This window comes from Rhipicephalus sanguineus, chromosome 2 (genome assembly GCF_013339695.2).
Source record: "Rhipicephalus sanguineus isolate Rsan-2018 chromosome 2, BIME_Rsan_1.4, whole genome shotgun sequence".
In the NCBI taxonomy this organism is placed as follows: domain Eukaryota; kingdom Metazoa; phylum Arthropoda; class Arachnida; order Ixodida; family Ixodidae; genus Rhipicephalus; species Rhipicephalus sanguineus.
Window position 1 is genome coordinate 132,629,251 of NC_051177.1, and position 19,342 is coordinate 132,648,592.

Consider the following 19,342-nt stretch of genomic DNA (forward strand, 5'->3'; position numbering starts at 1 on the left):
GCACGCGCTCTGCCAAAAACGGGCGCACAGTGATGCACTGTCGCACCAGTCGGCGAGCCGGCGACCTTCGGCCTAACAAGCAAGCCTCTAGGCAAGCATGCGGCGCTCCGGAAAGCATGCGGAAGGAGCGCGTCGTCTCACCAGTTATGTCGATTCGCCTGACAATGCATCCAGATATAAACAGTCCGGATCGAAACTTTAATAAATGATGACATACCTGGCGTCAAAAGTACTGCAGTATCCTACCTAGTAAATCTATAGATCAGCGCAGCTGCAATACCGTAACTGATATACAAAGTATTACCTTTTCGCAAACGGATTAATCTGCTGAACACATCGATATAACGTACACTTGCGAATATGTCTACGCCTTATTGCCTAAGGGGCAAGGATATGTTCCTTGCATAAATATATAATGAAATAGATGAGTGTTTAATAGTATAACGTATCAGTAATACAACATTCAATTCTAACGTAGGTGTCGATAGATGGGTACAGAATCCCAGCTGACCACCGAAGAGACAACTCCGTGGTCATGAAAAATATGGCCATTGCTTCATCAGTCAACCTCCTTCTGTTCACCGCTTTTGTTCCTGTCACTATTGTGGGCGCCACCTGTCGGCCCGAGTACCAGAATCTCCCGAGTGGTCTTGTGCACACGGCCTGCAAGCCTCCCAACCCAAACTGCACCCTCATAGCGACTGGACTCAGCGCGGTTGAGAAGGTAGAAATGCTTAAGGCCCACAACGACCTCAGATCCCAAGTGGCACAAGGGCGGCTGTCCGGATTTCCCACGGCTACAAACATGTACCGCTTGGTACGAACACAGAAGCGCGGAGCGTGGGCTATGATATACCGCGCATTAGTATGTAATGATCATTTTAATTTTCTCTGATCAGCAGTACGAGTTTATGGCAGCATGGTAGTTTAACGTTTGCTGTAGGGAATATATTGGTTTTATAATTGGTTGATGAATAAGCAAATGAAGTTTTCTTGTGGAATGCTACTTGGGGGGAAACTTACTGTATTGATCAACACTGTAATTCGACTTTCTATTCGGCATAAAAACGGTGTTTGCGACGCGTACTAATGAAATCAACTACTCACATACATGAACTCTCGAATGAAGTCCTAATGAGTGTTGGTAGTTTCCGAACCAGGTACATCAGTATTATAGTGTATGCATGGAAGCATGCACAATTTTCAATATTACCTTTCTGCGAAAGACGCAGGGTGTTTCTAGCCAATTCAGCTTTGTATATATGTTAATGGCGACTGGAGAAAATGCAGGAAAGGCCGAAGGATGGTGTAATCATCAGGGGCATAGGCAGAATTTTTTTTGGGGGGGGGGGGGCACCTCCTTGATTTGAAGTGGGGCCGGGCAGACACATGTGGTCAAGTGCCATTTTGTCCTCTGTATGCCATAGCACCAAAAAATTTCAGGTGGGGGGTGGCCAGGGTCCGGTGTACTACCCCTGGCTACGCCACTGGCAATTATAACCTGTTTTTCGTCGGAGTACATTCGTATCACTGATACATGACGCCACATGGATGAATAAAACAGTGCACTGCGTTTTACTTCGATCAAAACGTTCAGGTGATGTACGCAACAGTGACTGGCATTTTGGCATTTGCACACATGCAAGCACATGCCACTTTTGAAAATTTTCCATGCTGCAAATGTATTAGCGTACCCCAAGAATTAATTAATATGTGGGGTTTAACGTCCCAAAACCAAGATATGATTATGAGAGACGCCGTAGTGGAGGACTCCGGAAATTTCGACCACCTGGGGTTCTTTAACGTGCACCTAAATCTAAGTACACGGGCCTCAGACATTTTCGCCTCCACAGAAAATGCAGCCGCCGCGGCCGGGATTCGATCCCGCGACCTTCGGGTCAGCAGCCGAGCGCCATAACCACTAGACCACCGTTGCGGGGCTACCCCAAGAATTAAAAGCAACTATGGAAAGTAGCTTATCGACGCTTGGTCAATGTAATCCTGGCACTTTTGTACTACAGAAGTGGGACGACGAATTAGCAGACGTGGCCCAGGCCTTCACCAACCAGTGCGACCACCACCACGATAAACCGGAGCAACGAATCACTAGTAAGTTTTCAAACGTGGTCATACTCTTGAGTAACAAGAAATAGTTATGCCAACTCAGGCATTGTGGCGTTCCTCAGATACAAAGGATGGGATAACAAATAGGGTGCGATGCGCTGTGTTCGCTGTAACCTATACAGGGCCTTAATTGTAAAGTTAAAGAACAGGGGAATTTATTGGAAACCAATCAAATCAGCAGGAATCCGTTAAATATTATGCGCAGCCTCCCGGGATCAGTGTGGTTGTTTGCAATGATGTTATAACGGCCTACATAGTACATGAGTATTAGAAAGCAATACAGGCACGGCACTAGAGGTGCGAGAAACAGATGGAGAGGCAGGCAGTTTAGCGAGTTCTTAGACCGACTGGCTACTCTTCACTAAAGATTGCTCGGAAAGGGACGAGCGTTTGTCCATTGTACGACATCCTCTCACGACATGTCATTTGGCGGAGTAATATTTGTGTACCTACTTACGTTTACTTTCAGGAATGAGCGCCACATGTACGCATATATATTGTAGAGAAACAAAGTAACTTGGTCATTTCTGTGTGTACTGAGTCGAAATTTTTGCACTGAGCAGTTTACTAACTTAGACAGGGGGTGACACATCAATAACTTGCAATGAGTGAGGTAATGTTTTTGCGTAGAAGTGAAAGGAGCGAATTAGGATGCCTCCTTCGACTGTTGCTCTGATGTACATGGAGCGAAAAAAATGCACAGCTATCCCGTGTGTGATCAGATATCAGATCCTCGAAAGGGTTTACAAATAGAGGTAGAATAAAAAGTCGATGGAGATGCAGCCGAAGACGAAAAATTCAGAACTTGGTAAATGAAAATGGGTTATGGGTACCTACCGGGGAGTAATTTTGTTTTGTTTCTTTGATGGGACAGCTCGTAACATTGGCCATCGTTCGGTTGAGTTTTTACTGCAGTTCATTTCAATTGTTCCTAAAGGAACTCGATGTCATGGTAGTTTTGTTGGGTTTTGTGTACGCTGAAATACTTGCCGCACAATGCTTCGCAACGACGCAATAAATATCTAGCAGCAATCGAGAGTTCTATTCCTAAGAGGACCATTAAGAGGGACGACAAAGTCAACAGAAAATTGCAGTAATTGCTCATAATGCTTTATATCGCTTCATTCATTTTGTGATCAAATTGCAGTGGCAGAATGGCAACTTTGCGGAAATTTGTCATTAATCTCCCGAACGGCGCATCTTATAGCGTAAGGTATAATATGTGGTGCGCGTTGAATGACGCAGCGAAGAATCGCAACTTTGCCCTGGACATGGTGAACATGCACATGCGCAGAACATGCACATGCAGAGGGATTGGTAAGGCAGCTCAGTTCTGCAAAGATAATAAAATTAACAAGTTCATAGAAATGAAATTGATCAGTTTGCGCAACTACCGTCAGTTGCAGACCACTGGGAATTACTTCTTCCTGTTTCACTTTTTGAGCGCACAAATGACCGATTAACGTGAGAGTTTGGCCGAGTTGGTAGTTCGTCGTAAAGGAAATTGCAACAGCACGGGAATAAGCACGAGTGCACTAAAAGAGAGCTGAGATGGGCAAGCGCTGTCCGTGTCAGCTCTCTTTTCGTGCATTCGTGTTTATTCCCGCGCTATTGAAATTTCATTCACGCACAAATGAACAAGGACGAAAAACGACACGGACACAGCGATGTCCTTGTTCGTCTGTGCTCATTTGTGCGCTCAAAAAGTGAAACATGAATTACCAACATGCCCAAGCATACGCTCTTTCAAGTTATACTTCTTCCTGCTATGGGCAAGAGCAGGCCGCTGCCTCTGACGATGATAATGTAGAATTTAAACGGAAGTTAATAATATCGAGTCATTTTAATCAGTAATTTGGCTTTTCATAAGCAGACCTAATGAAAAACAACAGGTAATGAAGCCCAGGAACGTATAGTGCACGTTAATTGTACTAGTTTAGGTGTATTGTACTAATAAGTTAGTATTGTACTAAAGAAACTAAACTGGACGGAAAGAGATCTTCCCGCCGGCAGGGACCGAACATGCAGCGTTCAGATAACGCGCCCGATGCTCTACCATTTGAGCTACGGCAGCGTGTGCTACATATCGGGTATTAGTGTGCACGCAAACGTTGGACTGTTAGTCAGCACAAATACCCGATGAAGTGTATGAGCGCACGACGGCAACCGTAGCTGAATTGGTAGAGCATCGAACGCATTCGGTCCCTGCCGGCGGCAAGTTGTCTTTTCGTACACTTTGTTCACATCTGTGTCATAATTACAATACGGTACGGTACGAAGAACTTTATTTAAAGATCCGGAGAAGTGCCACCCCTTAGGGTGACACCGCGGGCCGCTCCCACGTGGGGACAGTTAGACCTAGCCTAACCGCCGCATCGCAGGCTCTCTGGACAGCCCAAAGTTGTTGCTGATATTCCGAGCTCTTGAGGGCCGAGCTCCATTTCTGCTCTGTGAGGTCCTTATCCCCACGTAACGAGGGGCACCGCCAAAGCATGTGCTCTAAATCGCACGTTCCCCCGCAGCCAGGGCATTGTGAGCTGAAGTCACTTGGGAATAGACAGTGCATGAAAGCCAGATTCGGATAAGAATTAGTTTGAAGCATCCTAAAGGTCATCGCCTGTGGTCTCGTGAGCTTTTGTGTGGTGGAGGAAATACTCTTCTTTCCAGATAAAAATGCTTCGTGAATTCATTAAATGTGAATAAAGTGTCTCGGAACTCTTGAACCCTGCTCTGTGACAAGGCTTCTCCTCCCACGCGGAGAGTTAGTACGCGCGCTTGGGAGTGGGCGATGTCGTTGAGGTTGGTGAGGGAGTCCAAAGTTTGACCTAGGTGTGCCGGGAACCAAATGATTGTGTGCATAGTTATGGTCCGGTTCTTAAGAACGTCATGTGCCTCTTTCGCTATGGAGCCCGAGGCAAACGCCCTGACTGCCGATCTAGAATCCGAGTAGATTTGCGTCCTGTTATCATCCAAGAGTGCCAAAGCAATAGCAACCTGCTCCGCTTTAGAAGAAGTGGTCCCAGTCAGGGAGGCCGACGAGATTATTTCAGCTCTGTTATCTATTGCGACCACGGCATAGTGAGATGAGCGACCATATTGTGCCGCATCTACGAAGCAGACCGATTGAGGATCATCCTTGATCTTCTTCAGGATCGCAATCGCTCTTGCTCTACGCCTTCCCTCATTGTGCTGCGGATGCATATTGCGAGGGATCGGTGCGACAAGAATATTTTCTCTTTGCTCCTCGATGATTGGATGGCTTCTCTCCTCTGCCAGCACTGGATTGAGGCCCAGAATGGCTAAAATTCTTCTCCCTGCCAAAGAGCAGGATAGTCGAGCAAGCTGGGCTGATTCTTGTGCTTCGATGATTTCATCCAGCGTATTGTGCACACCTAATTGAGAAAGGCGTTCTGTGCTAGCCGTCATCGGAATGCCTAGCACCCTTTTGATGCTTTTCCTAATGAGGGTGTTAAGCTTCTTTTTCTCGAAGTTGTGCCAGGTGTGCATGGCCGCTACGTAGATGATGTGGCTCATGAGAAAGGCATGGAAAATCCGGAGTAAATTGTCTTCTTTCAGGCCTCCTCTTCTATTAGACACTCTAGTAATGAGTCTGATGACCATTTCCGTTTTCTTTGTAATCCTATCTAACGTAAGCCTATTGGATCCATTGGATTCGATAACCATGCCCAACATGCGTATGGACTCGACTCTAGGAATGAGGTTTTCATCACGTGTGGTTAGCCTGATATCGACATCTGCGAGTGGCTTCCATCCCCTGGGCTTGGGACCTCGTCTGATTGGTCTATAAAGGAGTAACTCGGACTTACTGGGGGAACATTTTAGTCCCGTGTTTTCCAGGTATGATTCAACCTCATTGACTGCCGATTGGAGACTCGCCTCAACATCTCCTTCACATCCCTTGGTGCACCATATAGTTATGTCATCTGCATAGATTGTGTGACTAACACCGTCTATAGCAGAGAGCTTTTCCGAGAGACCTCTCATTGCTATGTTAAACAATAGCGGTGAAACGACCGCTCCCTGCGGTGTTCCTCTAGGGCCAAGCTCGAAAGCCTCTGTTGTTAGGTCTCCAATTTTAAGTGTCGCTTTCCGCCCCTTGAGAAAGGAGCTGATGTAACCGTGAAAGGATGCGCCCAAATTGAGATCCGATATGGCATTCAGAATGTGTGCGTGAGACACGTTGTCAAAAGCTTTTTCCAAATCTAAACCCAGAATAGCCCGGACGTCTCTGGTTGGATTGTCGATTATTTGACACTTGATGAGCTTCATCGCATCCTGCGTCGACAAAGCCGGACGGAAGCCAACCATGTTGTATGGAAATAAATTGCTCTTCTCGACATGGTCCGAAATGCGTTTGTGAATGACGTGCTCTGCAACCTTCCCCACGCATGACGTGAGGGAGATGGGTCGAAGGTTTGCGAGGCCTGGGGGTTTTCCCGGCTTCGGAATGAGTATCACCGATGCGGACTTCCAGGTCTCTGGAACCAAGCCCTGCTTCCAGACCCGATTTATCTCTTCAGTGAGATACTCGATGGAGTCGTCATCCAGGTTCCTGAGAGCCCTGTTGGAAATTCCGTCCGGACCAGAGGCAGACCTTCCATTTAGGCTATGTAATACTGCCCTGACTTCGCTGGTGCTGAATGGTTCGTCAAGTGTTGGGTTCGGCTCGCCCTTGTACGTAGGATAGTCCGTCGGACGCACGCTACCAACCGGAAGATATCTGTTTGCCAACTTATCCGCAATGACGCCCATGGGTTCCGACCGCATCGCTTCATGAAGGACCTTTTCTATCGCGTGCCTCTGATTAGACTTAGAATTCGTGTCATCTAGGAGGTGTTTTAGCAAGTTCCATTTTCCTCCGACTCTCATCTGACCATCCACAGAGTTACAGAGTTCGTCCCATTGCTGCTTAGCTAGTACCTGACAATGCTCTTCAATGGTCCCGTTCAGTTCTGAAATCTTTTTTCGAAGCTTCCGATTGAGCCTCTGCCCTTTCCATCGGTCGAGGAGTGACTTTTTAGCCTCCAGAAGATGCGCCAACCGGCTGTCCATCCTGTCGACTTCGAGGTCGGTCTGGATTGACTTCGTGGCTGCCTTGACGTCCTCTTTTAATTGTTCAGACCATCGGTCCAAATCAGGAGGTGAGTGTTGGGATTGCCCACGCTTTTCTCGGAGTGTTCGAAACAGGTCGCAGTCTGTGACGGTAAAGCTTCTCAGTCTTTTCGTCTCCACAAACATGCTAGTGGCTAAGATATGGTGATCGCTGCCAAGATCTGTCAATAAGTTTGACCAGGTCATCGAATCGACATTTTTGACAAATGTAAGATCCGGCACAGAGTCTCTAGAGCACGAATTGCCAATTCTAGTTGGGAAAGCAGGATCAGTGATTAAAGTGAGGTTATGATTGGCTGCACTTTGCCATAGGTCGATGCCTTTGTGGGTATTCTGCGGATATCCCCACGCCCGATGCGGCGCATTGAAGTCCCCAGCTATGATTAGAGGGGAATTCCTTGCTTTACTAGCCGCTCTGGCAATGATCGCTGCGAATCTCTGCCTGAGATCCGAAGGCGTACTGTATATATTGAGTACGAAAATGCTGTCCTTGTTTAGATTACCGGGTATAATTTCTATTAGGGAGTACTCTACTTTCCTTACGGGATCGTTAATGCTGTGAGAGATAAAAGTGCTTCTATTGGTTACAAGGGTGCTGATGCCCCTTTTCTCTTTATCGTGAATCGTGTACGCCTTGTAGCCCGGTAGTGAGACCGAGTCTGTGAGCGTTTCTTGTAGAAGAATGACATGCGGTTTTTCCTGATGCGATCGGATGAACTGCTGAAGGACATTCCTCTTGCGCTGGAATCCCCTACAGTTCCACTGCCAAATTCTAATCTGCTTGTGGTTTGCTGCCATGATTATGGTTGAAGGCTAGCTGGTCGTAGAAGATGCCGCGAGATGCAGCCGCTGTCTGTTCGGCCGAGGCGGAACTAGTCTTTTTTCCTTTAGTAGGATCTGGGGTTTGACTCATAGAGAATACATGCTTCTCAAGCTCGTCATGTCGGAGACTCAGTGAACTGAAACCTTCCACGAGGCCATCAAGCGTAGCCTTGATTGCTCCAACCGTGATGCTGAGTGACTCAATGGCGTCTTTGATTTCCGATTTGGCCTTCATAGCTGAGCTGCTACACGCTGAATCTACAATGGCTCGCTTTTTGGCGGGGCGTTCGCTAGATGCTTCTTCAACTGGGACTTCCATGGGAGCCTCATCCTCTACGTACTGAAGGGGCGCGGGAGGTTGTACCGGATTATGTTTTGTCGCGTTCCTAAGTTCAGCGATCTCGGCTCTGAGTTGCTGCATCTCTCTTTTCAGCAGTGCATTTTCTTTCTCGAGCTGCGCTACTCTAGTATTGCTATGCTCTGGCGGTGTGCCCCCCGTTACCTTTTTGGTTTGTCCCTTGACTCGATCGGCCCAAGTGGGACCAGTGCCTTGCTCTGCCGGTTCCTGGATGCTGACGCTGAGCTTGCGGGACCGAGAACTGGAACGACCGATGGACCTGGATCTGCTCCTGGATGGCGATCGTCCATTCGAACGAGAGTCTGGTTTGTAGCCCTTCCGGCCCCGGGAGACGGATCGCCCCTTGTCCTTAGAGGAAGCCCTGCCCGGGCTCGGGCTGTTATCTTCCGCCAGCACCCGGTAGCGGTTGCCTCTGGTCTCCGAACTTCGGGACCTCCTGCTGATGGCCGACTTGGGTGGGAGAGGTTCTGCTCCAGTGGAGTCGTGGGCTTCTTGGGATTTCTGGTGGCGCCGAGCTCTTCTTCTTTGCCGTACGACGTATGGAACTTGAAATCTTCGCTTGCAATCCCTGCTCGCAGTGAGGTGATTACCCCCGCAAAGCGCACATTTCGGGGAGCAGTTGTGCTGATCGTCCGGGTTGCTGGTGCCACAACCTCGGCATATCCCGTCCTCCGGAGATGGGCAAACATCGGCTCGGTGGCCCAATCTGCCGCATGCATAGCAAATGTCAGTCTGCCTCCGGTATAGCGAGCACTTCACTAGGCTAGGCCCACACTTTACATATTCCGGCACCTTAAGTCCGTCAAAAAGCACTATCACAGAGCTTGTACTCTTTATTCTTCTAGCTGCTATGACAGTAGGGTTCCTGGGTTGGACGATGAGTCTCGTGAGTTCATCTTGGTCGAGGGTAGGATCGATATCTCGAATCACTCCCTTGCTCGTGTTGTTTGGAGCTGCCATGTAGGCATTAACCTCATAAGTCACATTGTCAATGATCAAAGAAGCCACTGTGTTGTAGGCCTTAGCATTCCTCTCAGAAGGTGTACTAGCTACCATGATGTTCTGAATCATATTCGGGCAGATGACATCCTCCTCCACCTCTCCGGATGTTAGTCCTGCCGCCGCAATGAGGGCCTGTGCGATCTTGAAATGGCCAGTCTTCTTGATATCCAGGCCACCCCGTGGACGAACGATGACCCTAAAGTGCTCCGTCGGTAGCCTAGGGAGCCTAGAGGCCGCGGTGAGTCGTTTCCTGACACTGGCCGGAGCCGCTCCCTTGTTTGCGCCCCGTGGAACATTGCAGGGCTGTAATGTCTGGCGTGACGATGTCGATTTTCTCCTTGAAAATGCTGTAATCCATCCCGCACTTTCGCTGATCTCCGCGGGCCCGATATCCTCCCCTTCAACAGTGACTTGCATAGCCGTAGCCATCTTCTAATAGCTGAGAAATGCCGCGAAGGCACCACCGCCAAACCTCCGTCGAGAGGCTAGGCCGGTGTAGCGTTAGGCCTAGCAGCGCGGCGGCGCAGTCAGACCTCTCAAATTCTGAAAAAGGCCACCCACCATAAAAATCAGGCGTCGATGGATTTCGCTTGATGTTAGGCGACGAATGGACCAGTTCTGTCAGGGATTAAAGGTGACTTGCGGGCCGAAAACATTTAAGAAAACAGAAGCCGATGTGTCGATGTGTGCACTCGTCAGCTTCTTCTTCTTTCACACCTTCAGACGTGTCATAATTACAATACACGTAAAACAATACAAGTAGCATCCCCTATACCTCCATTTGCTTCAATATCTGTTGGTTTTCATTAAGGTTGTAGCAAAGAAAGAAACGAGCTCTCCAAGTTCCCTTCTGTCATTTTCATAGGGGGGAAATTTAAGATCGTTCTTACATTGTGTAATTTGCCTAAAGAAACCTGCTATTGAACTAATTGCTGTTATGTTTTCTGAACACATGTAATCATCAGAATAAATATAAGATGCATTTACGTGGACAGGGGTTGGTCTCCACCGGGTTGTCTTCTTCCGGACTTGTCGGCGTACTCTTGGTACTTGTTCGGCCCCAGCTGGCAGCGTGTTCTTCGTTTTGTTTTTTTAATTTACCTTCCAAGTAATTGATAATTGCTGCACTTTAGTTGAATACCAAAGGAGACGCCCCGTAAGCTTTCCTTGATATGAATGTCTGCTGGTTGCGTGTGACTGTGTGTATCAGAGGGCGGGCCCTAGGTTCATTTCCTTTGTTTTGTTTTATTTTCTCTTATAATTGCACGTATTTCTTGAAATATCTTTGTTCTCCCTCTGAACATTGCAGCTAAGTTCCCGAAAGTGGGTCAGAACCTCGCCTGGAACTTCGAGTCGGCGAACACACCAGTTGTAGACAGCGCCGGCCGCGTAAAGGATTGGATCGACGAGTACAAGGACTTCCATCCCGGCAATATCGATCCTTTTAGCGTTAATCGTGGACCCGTCGTGACTCATTTCACGCAGGTAGGCGTTTTGTTCTCCTTTGACGACGGAGCTCCATTTTTAGAATGTGAGAGAATACGAATTTACTGTAACAAAAAGCACACTTCCGCTAGTGCAGTCGCCCCATTTTAGTGTGAAAAAAAAATATTTTGCTTTCGTGTGCGAAGTCTCTGAACATTTCGACATAACCAACGAGCAACTGAGCAAACCAAATGTTTCTGAGATCAAAAGTCTTAGCTCAGAAACTCTTGTTGTTCTACTATGGGTTATCACACTGCACGAAGACACCTTTGATCATCGCAGACGCTATTGGCCTGTTATGATTCCCCCCTCTATAGATGCATTAGCTAGCTGAGGCTCAGCTTCATTATGAGCAAGCTCCGGGCCCTAACGATAGTATAAATACATATGCATGGCGACTGCGAGTTGTATCCACCATGCTGACAGAACTTTCCAGTTATGCGCACTCTATTTTCAGCCTCACGACCTTATCTGTACAATAAACAGCCACACCAGTGACCGTCGTTTTGGGCCACGACCATTTACTTTCTCATGGTACACAGAAGGCCGCGTTGTGACAAGATATCACGGACGCGGTATAACTGCACATAGATACACGACAATGGAATCACATGTCAGTGTCATCTATCGACGTGCAAACGGAATACCCGCCAAAGAGCCATTGCAAGGCACGTACTGGAGCACTACGCATTTTGTGCAGAGATATGAGCCCTTGGAAGACGGTGCAGTTGAAGCCGAAAGGGCTGTACATATTTCGTAACGCGAACTCGTGGTGCTGCTGCGAATGTAACGCGTTTTCTGGGTCCTAAACGTTGCTGCTGCTTGGCTTGAATTTGCGCGCAACATACTATTGACAAGAGGCGTCCACCAATGTGTAATCCCGTTATGGGCGTTCGGGCTCCGTTTGCGGCTTGGAAGTGCACTTGTTAGCTATTACCGCCTGAAGAAAGGCGTAATGTTCAGCTTCGTTTGCGATAGGCACCGTTCGTAGCCAACATAAGGTTCGTTCAGCTGGCGAAACGGATGCGCACTGGTGTCCCTCACCATGAGTGTACGTGCATTCAATTTGTATCGGGCACTGAAACGTGAGTCGCCAAAGCCAATTACTCTTTCGGCACAAGGCCTTGACTAACTGAAATGTATTTGTGCACGAAAAAGGAACTGTAAATGCGTACATTCTTTGTGTAGCGTAACTTCGGTTTTGATGCAATATTGTTTTGTTCTTTCTGCGAATTCTTCTGCAGTCGACCTTCCAGCCACCCTTTACTGGTAGATATCTTCTAAATGTTTACCTTTCTCATGCTGTCCCTGACACCCAGAGATACATGTAGGCTTCCCAATTCTCAAGTAGATACTCAGGTCACGCAAGAAATGAATCGGTACGCTTAAGTGTTACAAGAGGATTTGTCAACTGCATGCAGATATCTCGGCGGGCAGATGTGAATTGTGGTGGGCTGGACAAAAGCGAGTGGATAATCGAATTATGGTAACAGAGTTCATAAAAACGTGAAATGCGAGCTAGTAATAGGACGTTAGAAACGGATTTCATTTCCGTTACACGTGCTGTACGATGATAGCTTGCTGATGTTAGACGGACAGAGCGATTTCGTACTGGTTCAACTGCGTAAATTATTATGGGTTCAAGTAGATTAGCAACCGACGATGCATACTCTAGGCGAGGACCAACGTATGATGTGTACAGAAGTGAAATTAGTGAAGACGGTGCAAGAACATATTTTTTCCTTAATTATCCAAGATTACGCTAGCCTTTAAGCAAGATGTGTTCGACGTCTTTCCATGACGCGTTTTTAATAATATGAACTTGAATGCCTGAGTTCAACTTTAACGTTTCGGTTGTTACTCAATTTCGATTTCTTGCGTCGCAGCGATGCAATAATTCTTCTCTGGCTCTCTGACGTTGTGTTTAGCGCTTTTTGTTGCCACATCAGTTACACTGTCGGTTGCATACTTGCTTCTGAGCTTTCTGTTAACTTTCTTTACTGTGAGCCACATTCAGTCCCGATTGTACTAATGACTTGAAGCAGACTAACAGCTATCCAAACCTGTGTCCTGGAACAATCAGTGTTTCCAGAGGCCACAAAACAGGTCGTGCATATTGTTACCCCTGGTGCTCTGTGTTTTGTTATTCCTGCATTCTTTTTCACATCTGCTGTAATGTCTTTTTTTTCTGTACTTCCGCGTACCTACAGCCGTCGTTCACTCATATGTCGAGGTATTTGTATTTCCTTAATCTAGGTATTTCCTGGCCCTTTATCATCACCAGATGTCTACTGCTGGTATTGAAGACCGTCAATCCGTATTGATCCCAATATATGCAAATCTTAAAGCTAAACCGTCTTGGCCGTATACCGGGTGTCCCAGCCAACTAGGACCACCAACAAAAAAATTAAAACAGATTAAAAAAATAAAACATTTGCTCTATGAAAGTTCTACCTGTTGTATATAGGAGCTAGTCATGTGCACTTACAACCTGTATTTTTTCATTAGTAAGCACTAATTCGTTATTAAGGCGAAAGCCTCATATGCCTCTCTAAACACGAAATTTGACCGTCTGCGTCTTTGCGTCCTGCGGAGTCGGGGATGAGTGGTGCAAAGATCACCATCACGTGATGACGTCACCATATGACGTCATCATGACGTCAGAAATCACAAAAATTTGGGACGTCAACATGACGTCAAGTGACGTTACGCCACATAATGCCGTTCTAGCGCCCTCCTTTGGGCGGCGAAAATAACCGGACAGCGTGCGACCTCAATAGAAGAAATAAAGACCGCGCTTCGCAGTTGCACGTGAAGCCACGTCTCGTGTTCCCTGCTGCCGTCGATTCTGGTTCAGCCTTCTCGTTCCTTCGCTCCTGTGGCATAAGCCTACACCGTCATCACATGACATCGTAGCTTGGTCAAAGGTGGGCTGATCACGGAGGCAGTACAAAACAAGGTGAGGCGCCTCCGTTCCTGGAGGCAATGCGAAGCCAGGCTAGGTACACAAAGATTTCGGAGGATGGCGGGGCAGGATAAATACATCTACGGAGCCTACATGGCCGGCCGTTCACGTAGGCTCCCTAATACATCGACTGAGCAGAAAGAGAAGATGGCTTTTGCCTTCGAGTCCTCTTAGGTGAATGCAGAAGGGACCGTGTGATTTTTTAGCGTCAGTTGAGCAACTTTTTATTCTTGCTCGAATCGGTAAAATACTAGCTTAAAGATGTAGGCCGCCTCAAATAACCCTGGAATCAACCGTTTACTTTGTGCTGAAACCTGCGCGGCTGTTTCCACAGATAAAAGGGAAGAGCGCATGAAACACGTCAAATATGAAATGGGCGCACGCTCGCGCGCCTCTACTCAAGCTCTTCCAAGCGTTCTCTGGTTGATACCCGGCTGCGTTAGTTAATAAATTTAATTAATTAGTGCTTAGTGATGAAAAGATGCAGGTTGTATGTACATACGACCAGCACTAATATAGAGCAGGTAGAATGTTCATAGAATGCATGTTTTTTGTTTTGTTTTTTAAATCTTGGTCCGAGTTAGATGGGACACCCGGTATATATTAGCCAGGCTTTGTATATCACCTTGCGTGACATGCTACTGCGCCGTACACTGTGAATGAGCGCCATATCATAAAAATGTATATGCATGATGATGATTGCCTGAAGAACAGAAAGCGGGGATCATTTTATTCTAGCTAAGTATGAAACAATTTCGGTTGTAAATTACGACAGAATTTGTGAGTTTTTAAAAATTACACTGGGCATATATTATGAGACGACTAGAATAATTAAAGAAGTCGATCAGCCACGGGCACTTCAAACTGATGCAAACGACGCAGATAGCGTGAAAAGCAACGTACACTCCTTTAGAAGATCTATATCAATGTTCTTGTTTTTATTACATAACTGCAGGTGGCATGGGCAGAAACACGCTACCTAGGCTGTGGTTACACACACTTCAAACTTCAACAGAACCCCAACCCGGGCCTGCCTTTTACGAAGCTCTTCGCGTGCCACTATGCGCCAGCGTATGTCCGGATAATTTCAGTATATATCCTCATTTATTTACTTTCGTGCGGCTGTTGCTTTAAGTGGGCATTTCTGTGATGAACGCTGTATGTAGCATTTTTAGCGTGAACCAAAAAAAGCGTCCAATTAGCAGAGGACGAAAACCAGCAGTCCTGCTGCTCAGGTATAGCAAATGATGCTCTTGGGCCTAACTGGTTCGTGTAGTTCAGTCTTCTAGACCTTTAATATAAGCCCCATAAATTGGCGTCCTTTAGCAGAGTTTATAAAAAGCTGTAGGAAGCAAGACTGCGTCAAACAGGTTATGCCTAATAGTGTCATTCGCTGTCTCGCGCCCGCACGGTTGCTGGTTTTCGTTTTGACTGATCTTCGTAAACTAGCGCTGTATTTCGAATTGCACATTGAATAATTTCTCACCCTCACTATAAAATGAAATAAGTTTGTTAGATACTAAAATAAATTACCGTAATGCAAGTAGTTGCAGTAACCTTCAAAGAGGAATGCCGTTTTTGAAACTGTAACAAAAGTAATCTAGAGCACCGCGTAGAACGAAGGAAACACGGTAGAGAAGTCTATCACTGAACACCAGATCGAAGCGCCGAGCTCCATTATCATAACTGCCTCTAAGCAGCTGAGAAATCTTATTGCTTTCCAGTCAATTTACACCCCCCCCCCCCCCATCTTTCCTTTCGTTTCAACTGCGAAGGAGTTCATGGCTCTGCAGTAGGCTATCAGCTATGATTGTCGCCAGCTTGAACGTGTCCGCGATGCTGGAAATTTCCTTGTTCCTTCGACTGCTGTACATTGACTGTTCTCAAATTCAGCTACCTTTTTGGTTGGTCGTTACACAGCTAATACATTGCAGACTTCAGCGCAATCTCTCCGCTGGTAACATGAGAATTGCAGGAGCCAAACGAAGATTACATAAGTATGTATTATATCTGCACAGCGTTATCACTGTCTTGGACTTCGGCTAGAAGGGTTTTTGGCGCAAGATAATGTCATGGCTGTGACCTATACGCACATGCTGCAGTCGTTCAAATGGCCTGTCTCGCACAGCATCGCCATATCCAGCACATCACTCGGTTATTGTGTGTATTCCTCCACGTACAGGAATAATAATAATAATAATAATAATAATAATAATAATAATAATAATAATAATAATAATAATAATAATAATAATAATAATAATACTTTATTCCGGCATGTGTACAAGGCCACCGAGATGAGGCAAAAGGAAAGAGACGTAACTGTTCCCAACACGACATTCCTGTCAACGAGGTGATTGCCTACAACAGCGCACATCGACACGAGTTACAAGCACGCGTGACTTCGTGCCAGCTTTGTCGCGAGTGTGCTTGAGAAGATTCGGAAAACTTTGATGCACCTACATCACTAATATGAAGTCCTAACTAAATCGCCTGTAATAAAATACCACTCAAATGGTATAACCAAGGCGCTGATTACCAGCCACAGACCACAGTTTAATCTGAGCTAAATAGGGGATTGATATATCAGCATCATTCGTCTCATATGTCTGAGTGGAATATCTCTCTGGGAGCTCATTCTTTGCGACGGTGATAAGACCAGCTCATTTGCTAAGAAGGCCTCTCACGCAGTCATCAGCAAGCATGTAGATGTTTACCAGAAAATTAAGTTAGTGCTTAACCTGGTTCCCACAGACCAATTGCTTTCAGGAATATGTTAGTCAATTTGCTTACTATCTATTTTTCTCGCTTGCTTACAGTGGAAACACCATTGGTATGTCCATGTACAAGCGAGGAGCGTCTTGCAGCGCATGCCAAGATGGAACTAGCTGCGATTCTGCCAGTGGTCTCTGCGTAAGTTGAACTCTAACAATACACCACAAATCTTGTTTAATTGGCGGATGTGGCTTGCAAGGCACAAATTGTCACTGGTAAGAAATGTTGTATCGAAAAGCTTTGATATTATTACATGGCCACATAAGCCGCATTGTGTTTTCTTAATTTTAAGCCGTATGTCATCACGTGCAAAAGAGAAAAAAACAAAAGGCGGAACTACCACTCCAATATCTTCAACCCTTCCCTTGATACTCCGCCGCCTCCCTTCCTACCACTGATTATTTTGTTTTTAAGCCAAAATGAGAGGCGGAAATATTTGTTTACAGTAAACACTAAACGTATACGCGCATCACATTAGTCGAGCATGTAATAATTTTGCTGCTACTCGTTTTGGGGAAAATCGTTAAGCTGTGTCAGGAGGAGTGTTTCATTCCTAAAGGTAGTGGAAAATGTGGTGTACGCTTCAAATGCTATTAGAGGATGAGGAAATGCAGAATGAAAAGTGAAGGCGAGAACTCCAATGCGATACTCAAACTAAGTGTGCATCTCGAGAATTAATGTTTTTTAAGACGACGAACTGGAGAAATGTCCTCCCCCACCGCGTCATAGATGTAGTGAAGTACATTTCGATAATTTAAACCGCAAAACAACTCCAATCATTTGCGTACTTGGCTTACCGCGTTCATCATCGTGGCCATGCGACAGCAAGTGTTCGCGGTCACCGGTGGAGGTTTCTTCACCGTTTCCTTGTGTGCAAGTGACGCCAACCTTCTCATTGTAAGTGGTAAGCTAATATTTGCTGCCCTCGATGCGGGTTATCAAAGTGCCGCCATGGCTAAACGCGGCGCTGACGAGCGCTGCCAGGTTTCCATGCGCATAAATACCCGATAAAGTGGACGAGAGGGTGACCATCACCGTAGCTCAGTTGGTAAAGAATCGGACGGGTTGTGCGAAGGTTGCAGGCTCAGTTCCTTGCCGGCAGCGAGTTTTGTTTTCGTCCACTTTACTTTATTCACATCTCTATTCTAATTACTACAATACACTTATAAAAATACAATGAACGTCCTCTATATGTTCTTTGCCTTCATTATCTGTTGGTTTTCGTGAAGGATGCGTTAAACAAAGGAAACGAGACGTCAAATATCTCTTCTTTCATTTATGAATGAAAGCAACAATGACCGCGTTAAGTGGGAATAATTTGACAAATAATTCGCCCTCGGGATACATCGGCAAGTTTTAGCGTAATTCCATGTTTGTGAATTCATGGCCTGAGCTTTTATTCATGAAAATATTAATACAGCTGTTTGTAATGTATCGTACGACACAAGCGACCCCAACCATCACATTTTGCTCATGCTCTGAAATTTCTCGATGAATTCGACTGATTCTGTACCAGTAGCATGATTTCATAGCCCACCTAGATTGGTACACGCTGCAATTCGCATATAGCCCGCATGTGAATTCTTTCTGCAGCGCACGCCCGGCGAGTCGGATGGCATCGGGGAATCGGAGAGCGGCGGCGGCAGCAGTATTGTGTGGGCAATACTGGCGATTGTCCTCATCGGCTTACTAGCCGCCGCAGCTGCCGGCGTTGCATATTTTTACGTTCGCACTAGAACGGCCGCTCCAGATGAACCCGAGTGAGAGACGTGGTGGCTGAAGAAGCTGCTGCAAGGTCCAAGAATATAATGAACCAGCTTATACACCTGTAATCGCGCTTATTAGTCATTCCTCTTGTATTGCGTCCTCTATTAAAGTTTTAGTTAAGCCTAGTGAATATAATTGTCAAAAGCCCCTAAATCAGTGCTTTCAAATACACGGCCCAGGGACCGCTTTTTAGCGGCCCGGTCCAGATAACACTGTCTTCGTCCCATATCTTTTTTTGTTTTCTTAATAAGTGTTGAGACACAACCCTGAAAGAAAAGCTCCAAATTTCAGAACCGCATCCAGATTTTAGGCATTCTGGCGATCGGTAACAATACGTTTCTCGAATCCCGGCGCGAAATCCCCTTGAGAAATGACTCGTATATCTTATATGAGAAAATATACTTTCCATATCATATATGTGGTTCATATCTGAAGGGGATTCCGGCTAATATTTTACCTGCCCCGCTCCCGCCTTCTTCACTGTCCCGGCCCTCGCGGGACGAAATTTCGTGCTTGCGGCCCGCTAGCTGAGGTGAGTTTGAGAACCTTGCACTAAATCAACACCATGCTGCAATCCAGCTAGCATGCGGCAGTGACGATTGTTTTTCATGTTCCTGAAGCGCGAAATCTCGCAGTGCAACACGCTGAAGGGTGTTCCACTACGAGATGTTCCTAAAACATGTCGATATAACAGCTGATCATGCGGATTGCCATGTAACGTGACGAGTTATGCCGACAGCTTTTCACGATTAAAGTGGACCATGTGAAAAAAGCTGTGCAGCTCGTCTCTTAACTAGAATTCATGATACTCTCATTAAATGAGCTTACTTTACTTCAAAAGTTGTCTCGACGCCAATGGAGACGTGTCATTACAAGCATGACTTATCCAACACTAACTTTATTCGTAAGTA

General features: G+C 46.2%; 1 protein-coding gene across 1 annotated transcript; it reads left to right on the forward strand.

Annotated features, from left to right (window-relative positions):
* The first annotated feature begins 506 nt into the window (after positions 1-506).
* On the forward strand, positions 507-18,538 carry LOC119383672 (scoloptoxin SSD43-like). Its single transcript, XM_049412615.1, has 6 exons — positions 507-817; positions 2,022-2,109; positions 10,749-10,924; positions 14,845-14,960; positions 16,709-16,802; positions 18,258-18,538. Exons 1-6 carry the CDS (start codon positions 536-538, stop codon positions 18,426-18,428), a joined length of 927 nt encoding a protein of 308 aa, XP_049268572.1. The 5' UTR covers positions 507-535; the 3' UTR covers positions 18,429-18,538.
* Positions 18,539-19,342: the final 804 nt, after the last annotated feature.